At 40.7% G+C, this 18207-nt stretch overlaps 1 protein-coding gene across 3 annotated transcripts in view; it reads left to right on the plus strand.

The window, feature by feature from the left end:
• Positions 1-18207, plus strand: part of HECW1 (HECT, C2 and WW domain containing E3 ubiquitin protein ligase 1) — a 182138-nt gene that overhangs the window by 58226 nt on the left and 105705 nt on the right. For all 3 annotated transcript variants that reach the window (XM_010713107.2, XM_010713108.2, XM_019616710.2), the window contains exon 4: positions 7599-7693. In XM_010713107.2, the coding sequence (XP_010711409.1) occupies positions 7599-7693 (95 nt within the window). The remainder of the gene's footprint in view (positions 1-7598; positions 7694-18207) is intronic.

Raw genomic sequence — 18207 nt, forward strand, 5'->3', positions numbered from 1 at the left:
CACTTTGTTATATTTCTCCTGTAATAGGAGTTCCTGGTTACCTCTCTGTTCCTATGGCATGATGAGAGGCAGGTAGTAAAATGGTATGGCTTTACTGTCTTGTGCTTTGGAGTCTGCACCTGAAAAATTACTGAGTACCAGCAGTTAATCACTGAGTGAGTAAGCAGACTTGTATCACTTCATGTGAACTGCATAGTAATAGAGGTAGATTGTACATGGCTGGATGCAAAATCAATGTAGCGTGGAGCCTGCAACTCTGGAGGCACAAACAAGGGAAGCTAGGACAGAAGGCACCGTGCCACTGACTATGAGGAATTTATTGTTACCCAGTAGGTACTGTAGTGTACTGATTTACGGTGTGACTCTGGTTCTTGGAGGCAGGCAGCTGCTAAGTGGAATTGTCAAGCAGAGGAAGCAGAAGTGAAAGTCAATAATAGAGAGTTCCCAAAAATCACAAATAACAAAACAAAGAATTAATGACAAATATATGATAATCAGCTTTCTTGCTACAAAGATAAGTCTAGCCATGAATGTGTATTCTGTGCACATTCTGTCAAGTCCATGACAAAACCAAGAAGGAAAACTCAGAAGATGAAATAAAATTTAGCTAATCTGATCTGTTTTTCAAATATTTGTTACTACTCAAGTAATATGTCTTGCGTTGTTGCAGAGTTAAGGATATTCGAATATTCTATCTCTGCATTTCTTAATCTTGGTAAGTTTGGATATTTTAGCTGAAATTTGATCTTGTTTGATAAGTGTTCTGGGGTTATACTACTTGATTTTCAGATCTTATAGTTTCCTTGCAGATATTTTTACCTGAAATTATCAGTGGGTACTGGTTAAACTTACCTGCAGATACCTTTTTCTTTCCTGAGCGGTAGCACTATAATAATCTTGAAGTTGATATTTTAAAATCTGGTATCTTGCAGTTCCTGAAAAAAAAAAAGAGAAAGTACTGTGGGAGTCTGTGTTCAAATGTGCTTGTGCACGTGTCTGTTTTAGACCAGGACAGGAAAAAAGGTTGTCAGAAACTTGGAAAAAAATCTGCAGCTGCGATTAAACAAAATATGAACATGAGATAAATTAACTTTTTACAAGGGCAGACAGTGATAGGACAAGAGAGAATGGTTTAAAACTAAAGCAAGGGAGATTTAGATTGGATGTCAGGTGGAAGTTTTTTACTGAGAGAGTGGTGAGGTGCTGGAACAGGTTGCTCAGTGAGGTTGCGGATGCCCCGTTCCTGGAGGTGTTCAAGGCCAGGCTGGATGGAGCTCTGGGCAATCTGATGTTTACTAGTTCTTGTGATTGGCAACCTTGCACATGGCAGGGGGATTGGAATTTGATGATCCTTGAGGTCCCTTCCAACCCAAGCCACTCTATGATTCTGTGATTCATGTTTAGGCCTTGCCGGGTTTAAAACTGTTGGTGTCTAAACCAAACACGGAGGGACTTTACAGAATCCCATAGGAGGTTCTACTACTAAAAACCTACTATGAGCAGCTTCTAGCTTAAGGAAATAGATACTACTGGCTTCAGGCAGTAGTATCACTATCATGTATTGGACAGACAGTTCCTGGAATGGGCAGATTTTCTGGTACAGGATGAGGAATAAGCAGTTGTGGAAGCAAATTTCCCAAGCAAGTTGTTTGCATGGAACAACAACAGGTACATCTGGGAGAAATTAACAATAAGGAATATTGATGCTGCAGGTACAAAGGACCTACTCTTGTGCTCTGGGTTTCAGGTAGCTACTGATGTGCCTCTAATGGCTATTTTGACTTCCCATTGTAATTCCTTCTCCTATTTTTTCCATATGCCACTCCATATGCCACTTCCGTGTTGCATTCAGTCCCAGTTCTGCAGAGATTCCTTGACTCCCGTTCTTTCTCTGCTTTGGAGACTGCTGTGACCCACTGTAACGAAAGATGGTCTCTGGGTGATCTGATTGTAGCACAATATCATCCATCTACTTACGTTCCTTCTGGATGTTTTTGGAGGAAATCTTTATGACTCATAAGCTAATTGCTTCCCTCTCTGATGTGATTTGCTCAGTTCTCACACACAACCATGGGCAGCTACATTTTCATTTACTGTATTTTGACACCTCTCATTTTTTATGCACAAAGTTTGCCCAAAAGAGCAACAACAGCTCTTTTTTGTAATAGATGGAACTGATCATAAAAGACACAAAATTTTGAAGACTGACGTTGCTTCCCTGACAGATGTGCTCAGAAATGCTTAGCTAATGCCAACAAAAACAGCCACGGGAGGAAATTACAACCAGACTGTGGAAGTGTCTCATGTAACACACTCCTGTCAAACACCAACTGATAAAGCATGTTGATGCCTCCTGCCTCCCCAAAGAATAGTGTTCAAATTTTCCTTAAAACACCGATTAGGATATGGGGGACTTTTTGGATGGATTTTTGTGTGTGTGTTTTGGAGGGTTCTTTTGTTTTTTTGTTTTGTTTTTTGTTTTTGTGTGTGTTGGTTTTTTTCAGTATAACAAAGGAAACTGCTTCATCTTGGCAGTGCTTCTTATTATATGTGAGAGACTTAAGTCAATGTTTAGTGCAAGTTAAGCCCTAGTGAGGGACAGAGGGTTGTAAAAGGACGTGAATTTTTGAAAAACAGAAGAGATTTAGGCCAGTTTTGAGAACTGTAGAGCACTGAAGGAATTGGACTGCCTTAATGCATATCACATGAACCAACAGGAATGATAACACTGACAGGAAACAAGAATGGGTGGATGATGGGCACTAGTATACCTGTTAGAAGCCTTCAACCTTCATTATCTCCATCTGAAGTTCATTAGGAGCCCCTACTGGCTTTTATCTTCTCTTACTTCAGTTTAATAGCTAGTGAATTGTTTCCAACTGCTGGATGATATTGAAAGCAGCATAGAATATAGCTCGGAAGAGTAATGTTCAGCTGGTAACTAATTTTGTAGTTAATTTACAAAACTGATTTGGTAACTGAGATAATTCAGGTCTTCCATAGAGAAGTAATTTTCTGTGGATATTTTTCCTGAGAGGGGAGAGGAAAGTCCATGGCAGAGGAGTCCTCTGGCACAACTCAGACTGGTCAAAGCTGTGCTGTGAGCAAGGAGCAATCTCCGTAGTGCCTGGGGCTATGACCTGGCTCCCTGACACATCCCCACCAGCACCCACCTATGGAAGGTTGCTTCCTGTAGAGTGCGGTGCAAGGAGAGAAGAAGAACAATATCTTCTTTGTGGGGTTCATGTCTCTGTCCTGGTGGCCTTGATTTTGGGCAGCTGTGTTTTCTGCACCCATGAGAGTTACATGTGGACCTAAGCATACAGCTGGGGACTGTTTTATTTATGTAATGGAGATACCAGTAGGTGTACAGGGAATTCCTGACTGTTTTGTTCTTGGCAAGTAGCTTGGTAATTATCACAGGCACAAGTATTTCTGAGTGTCTTTAAATATCTCATCGCTTGGAAGTTTTGCCAATCTAAATGCCATTTATGCTAATTGAAAGGGGAATCTAACTTCATTACTTGATGATTTTAACATCATAACTTCATTACCTGATCCAGTGAGCTACTATTCATAATTACTGATATGAAAATAACAAAGGCACATCTTTATTTATACTGGAATTAACCAGACAACACCACTGCATCTTGCAGTGTAGCATGTGTAGAACAACGGGACAGAGTTAAACGATCGTCTTTGTTCCAGAACAAGCTCATCTACAAGACTGCAATGCAAACAGCCTTACATACTTATAGCTTATTATGTTCTAATGCCAGTTGGATAATATTCAGGTTGATTTATATCACTGCCTTGCCTATATTTCAGATGCTTTCTGTTCATCTGCAGGGGTACCAGGCAGTGAATGTCTGTGTTTATTTTGCAAATGTATCCTTCCGAGGTGATTCAGAGATACAAGAAAAATCTTCAGATGGATTAAAATGTTAGGACACCATTGAAGTGAACGTGGAGGCACCAATCACGTTATTTGGAAAAAATGGCTCCCAGCCAAAAAAATAAAAAGAAAAAAGAAAACAACAAATCCCAAAAAGTTAAGGTGCCATTTTTGCACATAAAGATGTCATTTGTAATTTTGCAAGATATACTTGTTAAAATTGTATAAAGAAGCCAAAAAGAATAGCTTGGTATACAGTAAGAACAGCCATTTTTGTAATATTTTCAATTTGAAATAGATCTGGGAAGAAGTACAAAAAAATAAAAATTAGAAAGAAAGAAAACATTGTTCCCTTGATGCTTCCAGAGCAATTTCTCAAGCTTAGGTATCTCCATATGATTTTCATTCAAGCTGGCCCTTGTCACAATTGTTAACTACTGTGACAATTACTGCCTGAGGAAGAACTCCTCCTCTGCCCCATTTTGAATTGGACACGAACGTTGCACCTCTCTACGCTGCTTTCTTTCTTGTTTGCAGCTGTACTTGGATGAATTGATTGAAAATTAAATTATAAATTGTAATTGTGTGAAACTCAGAAGAAAGGAACCTTCAATACACACAGAGGTTCTTTCTAAATGCATATTCAGTTATCTTAGTAAACCTTTGTCCTTGAAAGTAATATTAAAATCCAGAATACCTACAGAAAAATATATTCATTCCTTCTGCTCTCACTCTGTAGTACTTTTCATTTAATTATATAGGTAATTTTAAACCCTAGTGTCCCAGTGTGCACGGCAACTGATTTCCTACTTGTCAACCTTCAGTGAAGTTTCTTGCTGTGAGGTCTGAATATTTTCATAAAGACTACTACCAGAAGTTACATTTTATTAACTACATGAGTTAATTAAAAAAAAAAAAAAGTAAGTATCTGTGTTTTATCTTCCATTGTTCCACACAAGCTGTAGCTAAAAATCTCCAGGGGAGACGAAAATTAAGATGTGAATAATTGGTGAGAACTGTGTATTTTAGCTATTGTGTTATCAACTTTTACTGTCTGCTCAGTGAATAAATGGTTTAGCTGCAGAGCTATTAAAAGTTCCATAAAGAAAATTGCAACATGAGAATTCAATGTGGACTTGCAGTTTTTCAATTCCACCACCTCATCTAGCTTTTTTGCTGCAAAAGGAAACAACCGCTGCTCCAGGTGCCACCAAGGTATCACTTGGCTCAGCTCTGCTATCAGCTGCACTTCTGGTTCTTTAATCAGGGGTCACGGATGATAGCAGGAGGTCTTTATCCATCAGAGCTGCAAAAACTGTCCAGTTAAAGCTACTGCTCCCCTGGGTGCAGCTGTGCATGTGGTCACCTGAAGTGGTTCTCTAGAATTTGCAGAACTTCTTTCAGGTTGTGGTCAGGATGAGCCATGGATCCCTGTGTGGAGGAGCTGTGGGGCTCTGCATCCTGTTCTGCTTTTTTTGTGAAGTGCCACAAAATAAACAGGCTGAACAGGCATCTGTCTGTAGTGGTAGATGCATGCATGAATTCAGTGGGGGAGCAGAAATGTTGTCTGGCTGTCCTGGCCTGTGAGTTTGGAGAATTTGGTACCATATGCACTGTAGTGGCTCTCTGGTTGAATCATAGAGGTTGGAAGAGACCTCTGGAAATCATGTAGTTCAACTCCCCCGCTAAAGTGGGTTCCCTAGGTTGCACAGGAAAGTGCATAGGTTTCGACTGTCTCCAGAGAAGGAGACTTCAAAGTTTCTCTGGGCAGTTCCAGTGCTCTGGCACTCTCACGGTAAATAATTTTTTCCTCGTGTTCATATGGAACTTCCTGTGTTCCAGTCTGTGCCTGTTGCCCCTTGTTTTGTCATGGGTACCACCAAAAAGAGCCTGACCCCATTCTCTTGACACCCACCATTTAGATATTTATAAGCATGAATGTGGTGTACCTCAGCCTTCTCCAGGCTGTCCTCTTAAGGAACTTGCTCCAGGCCCCTAATCACAGTTATTTTTTGGATCTACTGGAGCAGTCACAGCAATGTAATCAGTGGTCAGGGCCCCAGCTCTTCACCTTGCATAATCGTTTCTCACACCAATGTGACTTGTCTATTAAAACACTGGCATTCCTTTATCATTTTCTTATGTAGAGACCATAATTACAGTGAGCTTCGTTGGCATTCTGTGGACAGTTGTGTCCAGGAGAACCTGATTATGAAAAGCACCTTCAAATGCATAAAGGTGACCACAAAAATGATCAGAGGGCTGGAGAACCTCTTCTACAAATGAAGGCTGAGGGAACTCGGCTTATCCAGCTTGGAGAAGGGAAGGCTGTTGGAAGACTTCATTGTGGCCTTGCAGTCCTTGGAGCTTAAAATCGTGAGAGAGACAGACTTTCTACATGGGCAGATAGTAATAACACGATAGAGGGAAGACTGAGATTAGAGTTAGTGGAAATTTTTTTATTCAGAGGGTAGTGAGGCACAGGAACAGGTTGCCCAGAAAAGCTGTAGATGCTCCATTGCTGTAGGCATTCAAGGGCAGGTTGGAGGGGATCCTGGCAACCTGATCTAGTTGCTGGCAACTGAGCAATCTCATTGCTCTGCCCATGGCAGAGAAGTTGGAACTGGATGCTCCTTAAGGGCCCTTCCAACCCAAGCTATTCTATAATTCTATGCATTGTGTAGCTGCTGAAGGCTTCCATTTCCCCCATTCAAACTGGAAGATGTTAACGCTGCGTTCATTTGAACAGGCATCTTTCAGATGCCACGCTCGTATCTGTTACATACCTGCTGTGTTCTGATTGTGGGTGGTTCATAGAAACCCAGTTCACATCCTAGTTTGCTCTGAAGGAAAATTCAAGTCTTTAGACAGGTTGGAAGCCAGGACCTGCTTTGGCAGGTCACTTAGTCCAGGGGAGTTAGGGGCTTCGATTAGGAGAATCCTAGCAAGTGATATTTATTGGTAGTTAGGGTCTAACAGAGAACCTGGCTGAAAATACCCTTCCTGAACAAGAAGGTGATTTCACTTCTTCTGTGCCTTGATACAGTTACTGAAAAGGATTTTACTTGATGTATTTATCTGACTATTTGGCAAAAGCAATGCTATAAGTCCAAGATCATGGTCTTGTTTGTGTTTCTCACATAATCCACATATTTCTAGGTCAGTGGAAATATATTAAGGTGAGGTCTTGTGACACTACACTGTTTTTGAAAAATGTTTTTCTGTAGTAACTGTCAGAGCAGATAATCTGTGTAGATATATGTCCTTGCTCTAACCAAGACCAAAACAAATAGGTGAAACCTGTCAGTGATCAATTATGCAGTCATGTTGTCTTAAGAGGTTTCTCATTTCCTGTGCTCATGTTTGGTATATCTGAACAATGAGGATTTCTTTATCCCTACTTTTTTTCTTCCTAGCATAGCTAAGGGATACTGATCATGTATTCTGAAGTCTGCCTGTCGTAACAGGTGGTTATGTTAAGATTTAAACTATTTCAGGTGATAGGAATTGAATTGTAAATGCCACTCTGGTAAAGCAGAAGACCAGAGTCAGGAGGTACGCTGTTGTGCCTAGCAGTCAGAGATGAACCACTCACAGTTCAGCTACTTGCCAGCCTTTTGAGTGAACTATGTTATGCCTATCTGCTGCAACCAACTGTACAACTTCTTCAATTTTTCTGATCCGAAATAATTATCTTTTTCAGCTGAAACAAAGATATGCTTCAAATACTATCACGGTGTGAGTGGGGCACTACGAGCCACAACTCCAAGCGTCACGGTGAAAAACAACGCAGCTCCCGTAAGTTATGCTAGCCTTTTATTTGTTTCTGTTTATCTTCCCTACTAGCACTGTTCTGTGCTTTGCTGTCCTTGCCAATTTTGTGTAATAATATATGAAAATAAAAGAGAATATTTGCTTCTTAAGTGCACTGTGAAACAGAGGAATGAGTATTCTTTCAGTTTAAATGTGTATTTATAAGCCAAAAGAACTTAGACTCTGCTCTCAAACTTTCACAGATAACCTCTGTGATCCGGGGTCAGTCCCATGTCCTAGCTGTATCCCTTTTTGTTATCTTCTGTCTGCTGCGTGCTGTGAGACTTGATTAAAACCTCCAATGGATTATAAATTCTTGGACTGTAAGTACAATAACTGCTGAGAAAAGAAGTGCAATTTTCTTAGGTGCATTTTACAAAACCATGGCATGAACGTTTTCATGGCACTTCCTCTGAGCCAGCATCAGTGACAAGAAGTGAGCATGATCTACTGATCTACTGAAGTACTGAAGATCATTTTTGACAGGTTGAGGCTTCATTGTGAGCAATTTTGATTTGCTGGAGCTTAGCAAAGCTCTGTAGCTCACTTGGCTCTAAGAAGCTACATACCTTGTCTTGTGTTTGAAAATTCAGTGACCTTGAGAGTGAGCATTTTTTAGAAGAGCAATTGCTGACCGCCAGAGATTATCTGGCCTTGTTGACAGACTTTCACTGCCCGCCAGATTCATCTTTGCAGAGACCTGATTGAACTAAGGAATTTTAGTCCAACTAGCATTAGAGAAGGATGGGTCTTGATGTTGTTTACTCTGGAAGCTGAGCTAAGGAAAGGTCAATCTTACACATGGTTTCAGTGAACATTTCTGAAGCTTAACTTTTAAAGTTTAAGGGGTGTTTTTTCTGTTGTTGGTTGGTTGGTATGGATTTATTTGGTGTTGGGTTGTGATTTTTTTTGAAATGGTCCCAAGTTGATAACTCTAGAAAGGCCAAAAAGTCTTACATGCTGTAAGTTGACTGTCTGATTGCATCTGGGTCGGGAAGAATTATATTTTTTCTCCCTTGATGCATGTAGAGACTTTTTGTTGTTTACCTTCTTTTGATGCAAACAACAGCTGGAAACCAGATGCTGAGTGGGGGTTGATGTGTCTGGTAGTAATGAAAGGCATTCGTGTATTGGTACACCTTTCTCACATGCTCAGAATGAGTCCACTCACCACTTCTGGATCCTGGAGAATTCCCTTCAGCTGTCTACAGAGGAACAACATGACATGCCCTTGGACATCATCTTTTTTGTGGGATGCTGAAAAGTAATTTAGTTTGTAGCGTGCAGTGTTTTATTAACTCAGGTCTTGCCATTTATTTCCTGATTGCCATCAGTTTATGGGGGACCATCTATGTTACTGATTCAGTCCCAGTCTTCTCTGAAACCCAGCCAGACAAACAAGGCAGTAAATACCAATAGGCTGAGAGATTAGGATATTTATTTTTCATTATTCACATCTGTTTCTCAGACCTGAGTTTGAACTATGTAGATAAATTTGTCGGGTTTAGTGTGGAAGAGTTAATGTTTCTTTATTATCTATTGGCAGTATGTTTAAGTTAATAGAAGAATGTCAGATGACCTGCACTTTGTGCTAAGCAGATATGTAATCTCCCCAACTTCTTCAGTTGAGGTCTTTGCTCATATATGTGGAAAAAAAAATGAAACATCATTCACTTTCAGCTGAAGAGGGTTTGTGTTAAAAAGAAAGTGTTCTATGTGAGGGTCAAACCTTTGTCCTTGGGAGTAGCATTCTCTTCACATCTTCCTCTGATTTTTCTTGCCCTTCTGGGTTGCAGGCTATTCTGTCTTTGTCAGATCAGAGAGGCCAGCAGTGTTGCAGATGCATCACTGGTTTCTCTGTTATTTTCTGTTCATTGTTTGCTGTATGACATAAATATTTGGTGCATTGTAAGGCAAACACAAAGCAGTGAAAACAAAAAGAAGAAAGGAACAGCAACCGAGATTATGCAATATTAACCTGGGTGACCCTGCTCTATGAGCGCATGAGAAAAATTCAAGCCATAGATGTGAAAAGCACTCTATGACTGTAGATAAAAATAATGGGCTGATTCTTGCATGTGTGAAGGCTTTCAGCTAAGTATGATCCTTCAAACTCCGGTCCCAGCTGACACCACCAGACAACTTTCCTCATCTGGCTCTCTACAGTGCATGTGCAGCCCTCATTACTAAAGTATTAGAAAGTTTGACAGCATCCTGCACCATTGGAAAATGCTGTTATCCTAACTGAATAGATGAAAAAAAGAAGGGATTTGCTCAGCCCCATCCTTTTTCTGGGCTTTCATATGTGTCTGCACGGGCTGATCCTGGGGCTGAAATACTGGTGATTATACATAGAAATGTAACTACATATAGGCACTCACCTTTGACTACAGTTTCGCCAATAGCAAAGGTTAAAGAAATCACAAAATAACCTGCTTTATTTGTTTTAGAACATATTTTTTCCAAATAATGGCTTGGGGAAATTATCAGAAAGTTCTTTTCCTAAAGAAGTAGCAGCTCTTCTGGTTTGTACTTTGCTATGCTCATTCACCACCCACTACAGAGCACAGCACAGCTTCCCTTATCCCTGTCACTGAGCCCCTCCCCATCCTTTTGCAGTCACTCCACAAGAAAGTATACTGAGGGGCAGCCAATTCTCTTCTGTCTCTTGAATTGATAAGCTGAGCACGGCTGAGCAGTGAGTGATAGATTGCTTTGTTCTCCTGTTCCTGTGTGATCAGTTAAGTGCTGACTGCATAGCGCCATGCACGTAGCTTGTCTGAGGGCCTGAGGCTCCTTACCCTAGTGAGATCTGACATTCTGGGCCCTCCATGGTCAAACTGGATCCATCACATCCCTCAGTTGTTTCTGTTGCTCCAGTGGTTCTGAGCACTGCCCTGGGGTCCCACGCATGGCATTTCTCACAGCACCAGCTGAAGCTCTGCTCCTCAAGCTGGCGTGGCCTGGCGGCAGAGCAGGGACTCTTCAGGTCATGGAGCAGGTTCTTACACATATTTTCAGCTCAGAGGGAATCCTCTGGTCTGCACTTGGAAATTTACCATCTGCAATCAGCATGAGTTTTACTGGTGACCATGGGACCTTAGTGTTTTGTCGGAAATAATAGCTTTGCAGGGAGAAAATCTCAGTAGAGATCTTTTTGTGGGTGTAGGCACTGAAGGCTTATTTTAAAGCTCGTTGCCTAGAAGGAGGGAAGTTTTACCAGCGTAGTAATGGCATCACAAGTTCACCCTGAAACTCAGCTTTCACTAGAGGGACAGAGGGAACAAGGCTTTGTATGCTTGACAGAAACAAACCTCATTTGGCATAGGTTGGGAAAAAGATCAGGAACAGGTGTCCTGAGGGAAACAGCATGGAGGAACAGGTGACCTTCTGGGGACAGCACTTCCCCCGAGACCACAGACTCACCTGCATCTGCAGCCACCCAGGCAGGTTTGAGGCTGCAGGTGCAAGGCACCTACCGTGATTTGGGCAGCAGCTGGCAGGGTGGCCACTCGGTGTGCATCCAGTCCTGCCAGTGAGCCTTGCAAGAAGAACAACCAGCAGGATCCTAACACCGTGATTTAAAAGCATTGCCACAACCATCAAAAAATCCCACACTGTCTGTCTGTGCTTTGTTGCAACTGAAAAGACAAAAGAAGTTGGAAACAGTCAGGCTGGGGGCTGGAAATGGTTGCCATTCTTGTTCATATGACACTGAGACAATTTTTAACAGGCAGTTAAAAGGAAACTTGCTTCCAAAGGGGGAAGAAAAAAAGTTGCTTTTAGCTGGATATCTTTGTATAGTGAGACAGTGCTTTAGGCTGAGTAGCATCTCACCTTTCTTATATTATGGATGTTCTGCTCCATTTGAATTTATCTCCTTACACTCTATCCCAGTTATTAGAGCTGCTCGCCTGCTGATTAGGATGCCCTGCAGTTCATTTGTCAGTGAAAAGTCCTGTCACATTTTATCACTTATGAATCATCAAGCTTGAATATCTGGGAACCAAGAGCTGTATGCTTTGACCAATTCTGACACGGTGAAAGCTAAATGTGAATTTAGGACAATATAGAGGCCTGGGGGTGATAGCAGTAAATGGAGCACCTGTAATCATGGCAGAAAGGAACAACCTGGATGAGTGACACCCATAAAGCAGGTTTGTACACAGTAGTTTGTACTTGTAAAGCGTAAGCTTTACATGGGTGAGCCAAACAGCTTCTTGAGTAGAAAAGGACATTGTTGTGGCATCTGGAACACTCCTGTGTTTGCTTCTCTTCTGTTACAACGTCTCCTTTAATTCATCTTTACATCAGATATTGTTGTAGAAAAACAATACAAGTTACAGCAATTAATTCTAGCAATAGGAAAGATGCATCTTGCTAGGGGGGTAATCTGAGATTATGAAAATGATTTAACCAGAGCACAGCTCTTTTGGTGTAAAATAAAGCAGGCACAAGAACGGTATATTGAATAAAAAGAACAATCTTTTCCCCTAAGAGTCTATCACCTAAAAAGATAAATAGGAGACATCACAATTAAAAGACAGTAAGTGCAGAATCGATGTTTTAGCCTCAGGACAAATGTCTTTGCAAAATTGGAAACGCTCACTAGCTGTATTAGACACAAATAATCACAGTTGATCAAATCTCTGGAGCTTTCATGCCACCGTTTTTGTCTCATAGATCATGATGGCTCTCGTCAAATGCACTTAGCATCATGGGGAAAGCTTTGTAAATTGGAGCTAATAATTGGAAGAGAACCTCTCTGTGTTGTATTTATGTGGAAACGCTGCTTCAGCCGGGTTTCCCACAGCAGGAATCACTGCTTGATAAGCTGCTGCCATTTGCTGGTGGCTGATCGTTCCCGAGGACTTCCTGCTATAAATGTTTGCATTATGTGCTGCCATGTCAGAGCATGGGCTGCCAAGAAGTGATTGATAATGAAGTGTTCTGCCTTGTTTTCATGGATGTGTTGCAAGCTGAGATTTTATAATAGTTCGCACGTATAAACAGCCACCTCTCTCTTCTTTCTGGAGACTGGATTTAAAATCCCAGCTGTGTGTTCTTTTTCACTTCATTCCTTATTCTGTGAAAGGTGAATTTTAAAATCATCTGTGTTACATCTAATAAGTCCGACAGTTCGATTTTTGAGAGTTTAAGAATAATTATACTTTAAGAAACAGAAGAGGTATCAGCAACTTGTAGCAGCTACTGCGCTGCTCAGCAGTTACAGTTTATAAACAGAACAAAAGATTATGGAAAACACAAAATCAAGGCTGCTGATCTTGTGTTTGAAAATCCTAATTCTTTGCAACTAATCAGCAAAGAATGCAAGCTAGGTATGTCTTTAACAAGTGAGTGGTATACTTTGAAAGGCTTATCATTTCTGGGACCAGGAGCATAATTTCTGGAAGTTTTGGGTCTGCTTAGGTGACCCAGTACTTGTTAGAAATGAGCAAAAAGTCCTCTTCCATTATCTTGAATTATGAAGTAGCAAGAGGTACTCCAAGTTGCAGCTGCCTTTGAACGCAAGGTGAGGTGTAGCACTTCATTCAGTCTGTCCCTGAATACAACACCTTGATTTCCTGTAAAGGAGATGGAGTCAATCAGAACTGAAAAATTAAAGGCAAAGCAACGGGGGAAATGATTGGAACTGGCAATACTTGCTCATTTGGAAGGCAGAGTAGATTACAGAAGTGAAAAACAAAGGGCTTTCTGCCCTCTCTTTCCATTCTAAAAGAGGATCTAACAGAATATGCATGCTAAGAAGCATCTATTGTAAGAGAGTACGTTACATTGATCCAAGGTGAATAATGAACATAAGTCTTTGGATTTAAAGGAACAATTAAATTTACATCAAAATTACTTAAGCAATTTAACAGGAAGCTCTTTGTGTCATTGGTTTTCTATAAATACGCAAGGAGCAACTTGGTCGCTTGTATATCAAATAATTTTATGATGTCTGGAGTTAAGTAGCTGTAGTGGCACATGAGAGGTAGCAGTATCTCTTGGAAGGGAATTGGAAAGATTTTCCTGCGTGTATAGGAAAGATTCATACTTTATCTATCGATTTATATTTGTCTTGAATTGTTCTGAAGAGCTGATAGTAAAAAAGAGAGTGAGGAGACGATTAGGAACAGTCCAGAAAGATTTTCATTAGTAGTCTATTGTTGTCAAGACTTCATATTGTCGTATCTACAGTATGTAGTATCTAAAGCTGTACTCTAGGATTGGGCACTGGGGCACAGAGCACCAAACACAGAATCACAGAACTGTAGGGGTTGGAAGGACCTCTAGAGATCATCGAGACCAACTCCCCCGCCAAAGCAGGTTCCCTACACCAGGTCGCACAGGTAGGCGTCCAGGAGAGACCTGAATATCTCCAGAGAAGGAGACTCCACAACACCCCTTAAACAGATATGCTGGCTGTTACACGAGGCAATGGCTCATTAACAGGTGTTTGGAGAACAGATTTTCCAGGCAGAATTTGAACTCCTTTGATACAAATAGAATTATTTTTAGTGTGAGAACAACCCTGAACACATTTGTTGCAGCTGAAAAATGTCATGAATTCATTTTTTCCCTTCTGTTTTGTTTCATTATAAAACCATGGTAGTGTTTTACAGCCTGATTTGGCAATATTCTGCTATGTTCTAGCATACTTAATCACGCAAGCAGCCTTCTAATAGTTGCACAGTTGAGCCCGTAGTTCAATGTAATTACATTTTTGGTTATGATTTTCTGTATCTTAATTAGCACTGATTCAAAGGATTTGAAGGTTAATGACATATCCAAATTATTTCTTATTGCCACCTCAGTAACACAGCCACTTTTTCAGGATCTGGCTACATAAAGACCATTGTATTTATGCTGCAATTACCCTGACATGGAGTGAGCATAGCATTTACATGAATTAGTGGAGTCAGAAAGCGTAACCAGGGTGTAATTGGACTCTAACTGCAGTGTAACTATAGTCACTGCATTATAAATAATAACCTTTCTCTTCCTTTTATTTCCTCTACTCACAGTTTAAATTGGAATGGTTGTCAAGAGATTTACTTCAGATGTTAAGAAAACTCATTTGCACTGAGGCCTCTTCTGAGTACTTTTCAATAATACTGGCTATTATGGTCCTGATTCAGTAAGGGTGTGGAGCAAACGCTGAAATGCCATTGCTTCTACAGGAAAAGTTTAGGATTTTTCTTCCAAATTAGCAGTCTTTTGGAACAGGATAGAATAAGCAAGTAGAGTCACTTCAAACTGTATTTGTATTAGGACACATTTCAGAGATGTCAATAACTGAACAAGTGATAAGCGATGCAGTTCTGTGTGCCTTGTGGCTTTTCTCCTCTTATCTTGAAATCTACTTCTTCAGCTCAGTGTGGTTCAAACTGCTAGTACCACCAATTTATGTTATCAAAGACTGACACCACTTGTGAGAGGTATGTGCTCAGATTTATTGCCTAACAAGAACAAGCTGAGCAGAGGAGGAACAAACAATAATATTATTTGTGAACATCAGCACTGATTTCCTGAGCAGCAACCTGTAAATCACAACATGAAAGTTTGTTCTTTTTTATTGTTCTGAGGCAGGAGGAATATCTCTGCTTTCCAGCACACTTGTATATTTAAAATTTTGTATTCTCTCTAATTTCCTGACCTCTTCATATGAAAGATGAGGCATAGTGCATTGGATCACCACCAGTGAAGGGTTGAAGTTTCAAACTCAAGCACCAAATATAAGTTTAGATTTGGTGCCAAAAATCAGAAGTGATTTGAAAGACACAAGAAATGGGCCCAAGATACCCCATGGTGCTTTTTCTGCACTAAATCATTTGCATATAGCATGAGTACCTCCGAGGATCCTCCAGAGTATCAAACACTGTGTGCCAGTACAGACAAGGCAGTTCAGGTGCCTGCCCTGTGCAGTGCACCGAAGTATAACACGAGTGATCAGAAGTGGAAGTTGCAGGGGTACCTTGTGCCCATCCTTTAGTCTTCTTTTACCACTGCTAGCATACTTGAGCACCTGGTGATTTTAAAATCTGTTTTATTTTACACTTCATGCACTGCCAAGGATTTAAACAGGGAAGAGCTTGCTTAAAAGAGCTAATATCTGTTAAATTATTAAGCAAAATGATTATTTCATTTATTGAGCTTTTTCCTACTGTGCTACTCTGAATGTGACGTTGTGCCATTGGAGGAGAGCAGGAGCAGAACAGAAGGCAGGGCTAAAGATACCACTTGCTTATCTGCCATTAAAACATTGTCAACTTCTTGCCCTCTTGTGGACTCTAATTAAGCAGCACTAATTGTGGAGCTTGTGAGCCATCCCTAAGTATCACTGGCCACAGCACACTCCTCACTTTGAAGATCAGTTGCACACATTTTGAGCTTCTTGCCTCTCCCTGTTGCCCTTGTTTCCTTGCACATGTTCTTTCAAAAAAAAAAAAAAAGCCACTTGGATGAGCTTAAGCCTTACTGAGCATCTGATCCTGTATAAACTTCTAAATGTGGAAATAGAGTGGCTTAATTAGCAGACTTACAGTACAGCACAGAGCATAATGGAAAAAATTAAAAGCGTGACAGTTGGGGGACTGGAGTGATTTTATTTCAGCAGCACCAAGAAGGTCATTATACAAGCCATTTCTTAGTTAATGGGTTCAATTCATGTCTGGTGCCTCCTAGCCACTTACTTTCCAGGATCTCTTCTTATGGTCACATAATAGCCATAGTGAATGTCTGCACATTGTATTACTTCCTTCTGTAGTTTAGTAAATTATGAAAAGATCAGTGACTATTCAGCACACTGCACTGGTGTAATCACATCTGTGCTGTTTTGCAGTCACAGTGTTTTTCTCAATCCATGACATCCATGCCTTATAAACACAGCATAAGAACTGTTGACTTTGGTATGCTTTGATCTTTTGGAGTTTAAAATGAGGGAAAGAAGGAACAGGAATGCTACAAGGTTGAGTATTCTGTATTCTCCAACATCCAACACCCAGGGCCATGGAAGTTACAAGAATCCTGCAGTACATGGGCACGAGATCCTCTAGGCCATTTTGGGTATGTCTGCAATACTCATTGATGAGGTATAGAAAGAGCTGTGTTTTGCTTTGCTGGGCACCATTACAGGACCACTTGTCCACATCTTGACTTTACTGGCCATGATGTGTTCAACAGTTGCCCATTGTAGGTGTGCACTGGATAGGCATGGGGACTAGCTGTTGGAAAACTTCATGTTCCAAGTGGGGTTCTTGATGACTGGAAGTTGTTGCAGCAGGGAAATAATTTTGGGCTGATCGGCTGCACTTTGGTGTGTTTCACAAGGTAAGACGCTTTGGTGAGTAAAGATGCAAGTCAAATCTGCACCAAAAAAGAGTTCCATGCAGTAATTCAGTAATGTGGACAGACCTTAGTGAGCAGTTTCTTAGGTCATGGTTTAGCACCTTGTTTAAATCTTTGTTGCCACTTAGTATAGTAATTATGGCTGTTCCTGATAGCCATCCATGACTGCTTTTTTTTAGTCTTGTTGAATTCTTGGCCTTTTTGTGTCTTTTGCTCTTTAATTAGGCCTTGCAAGGAAAAAAAAAATTGCTTTCCTCAATTTTGAATTTCCTATTGTTCAATGCTTTGCAGGGATACGTAAGGCTAGTACTGGATTTGTCTGGCAGTGCCATTGGTTGTAAGAAAACTCTGCTTTATTTAGCAGCCTATTTATTTCTCTTATTTTTCCCTAAAGGCTCTAAGCTATCTTAGCCAGTAAGAAAGTCTGAAAATTGCTGCTGTCAGATTTGAATTCTAACAAAGCTGTGCTTATCATTGTTGACCTTCTTTGTTGTTTTGGTTTGTTGTTGCTTTTTTTTTTTTTTTGGTAATTCTTCTGAAAGAGGGGAAAGAAAGTTTTATAATCTGGAATTCTAGAAATTGTTTTTGTTTCCTCATAGCATTCTCCATTACTCTTTCTTTTCCACTCTTTATAGAGTCTCACCTTTCCACTGTGGTGTTGTGGTTTAACCTGGTGGGCAGCTCAGCACCAGGCAGCTGCTTGCACACACACACACGTAGTCAGACTGGGAATGATAATCTGTGGGTTGAGGTAAGAAGGATTTAATAAGGAAAAAAAAAAGGAGAAAAGAAAAAAGGAGAAAAGAAGAAAGAAGAAAGAAGAAAAAAGAAGAGAATAAACAAAGCAAGTGATACATAGCGCTCACCACCCACCACTATCCAATGCCCAGCCAGTCTCCAAGCAGTGGCAGCCCCTCAGCCACCTTCCCCCAGTTTTACAGATTAGCATGATGCCATATCTATGGAATTTCCCTTCGGCCAGTTTAGGTCAGCTGTCTTGGTTCTGTCCCCTCCCAGCTCCTTGTGCACCCCCAGTTCCTTTGCTGACAGGGCAGCATGAGAAACTGAAACCTCTTTGGCTCTTTGTAAGAGAGCCACTTATTTCCATCCTAAATCACACGGCACCATACAAGCTACTGTGAAGAAAA

Source organism: Meleagris gallopavo, chromosome 6 (assembly GCF_000146605.3).
Source record: "Meleagris gallopavo isolate NT-WF06-2002-E0010 breed Aviagen turkey brand Nicholas breeding stock chromosome 6, Turkey_5.1, whole genome shotgun sequence".
In the NCBI taxonomy this organism is placed as follows: Eukaryota; Metazoa; Chordata; class Aves; order Galliformes; family Phasianidae; genus Meleagris; species Meleagris gallopavo.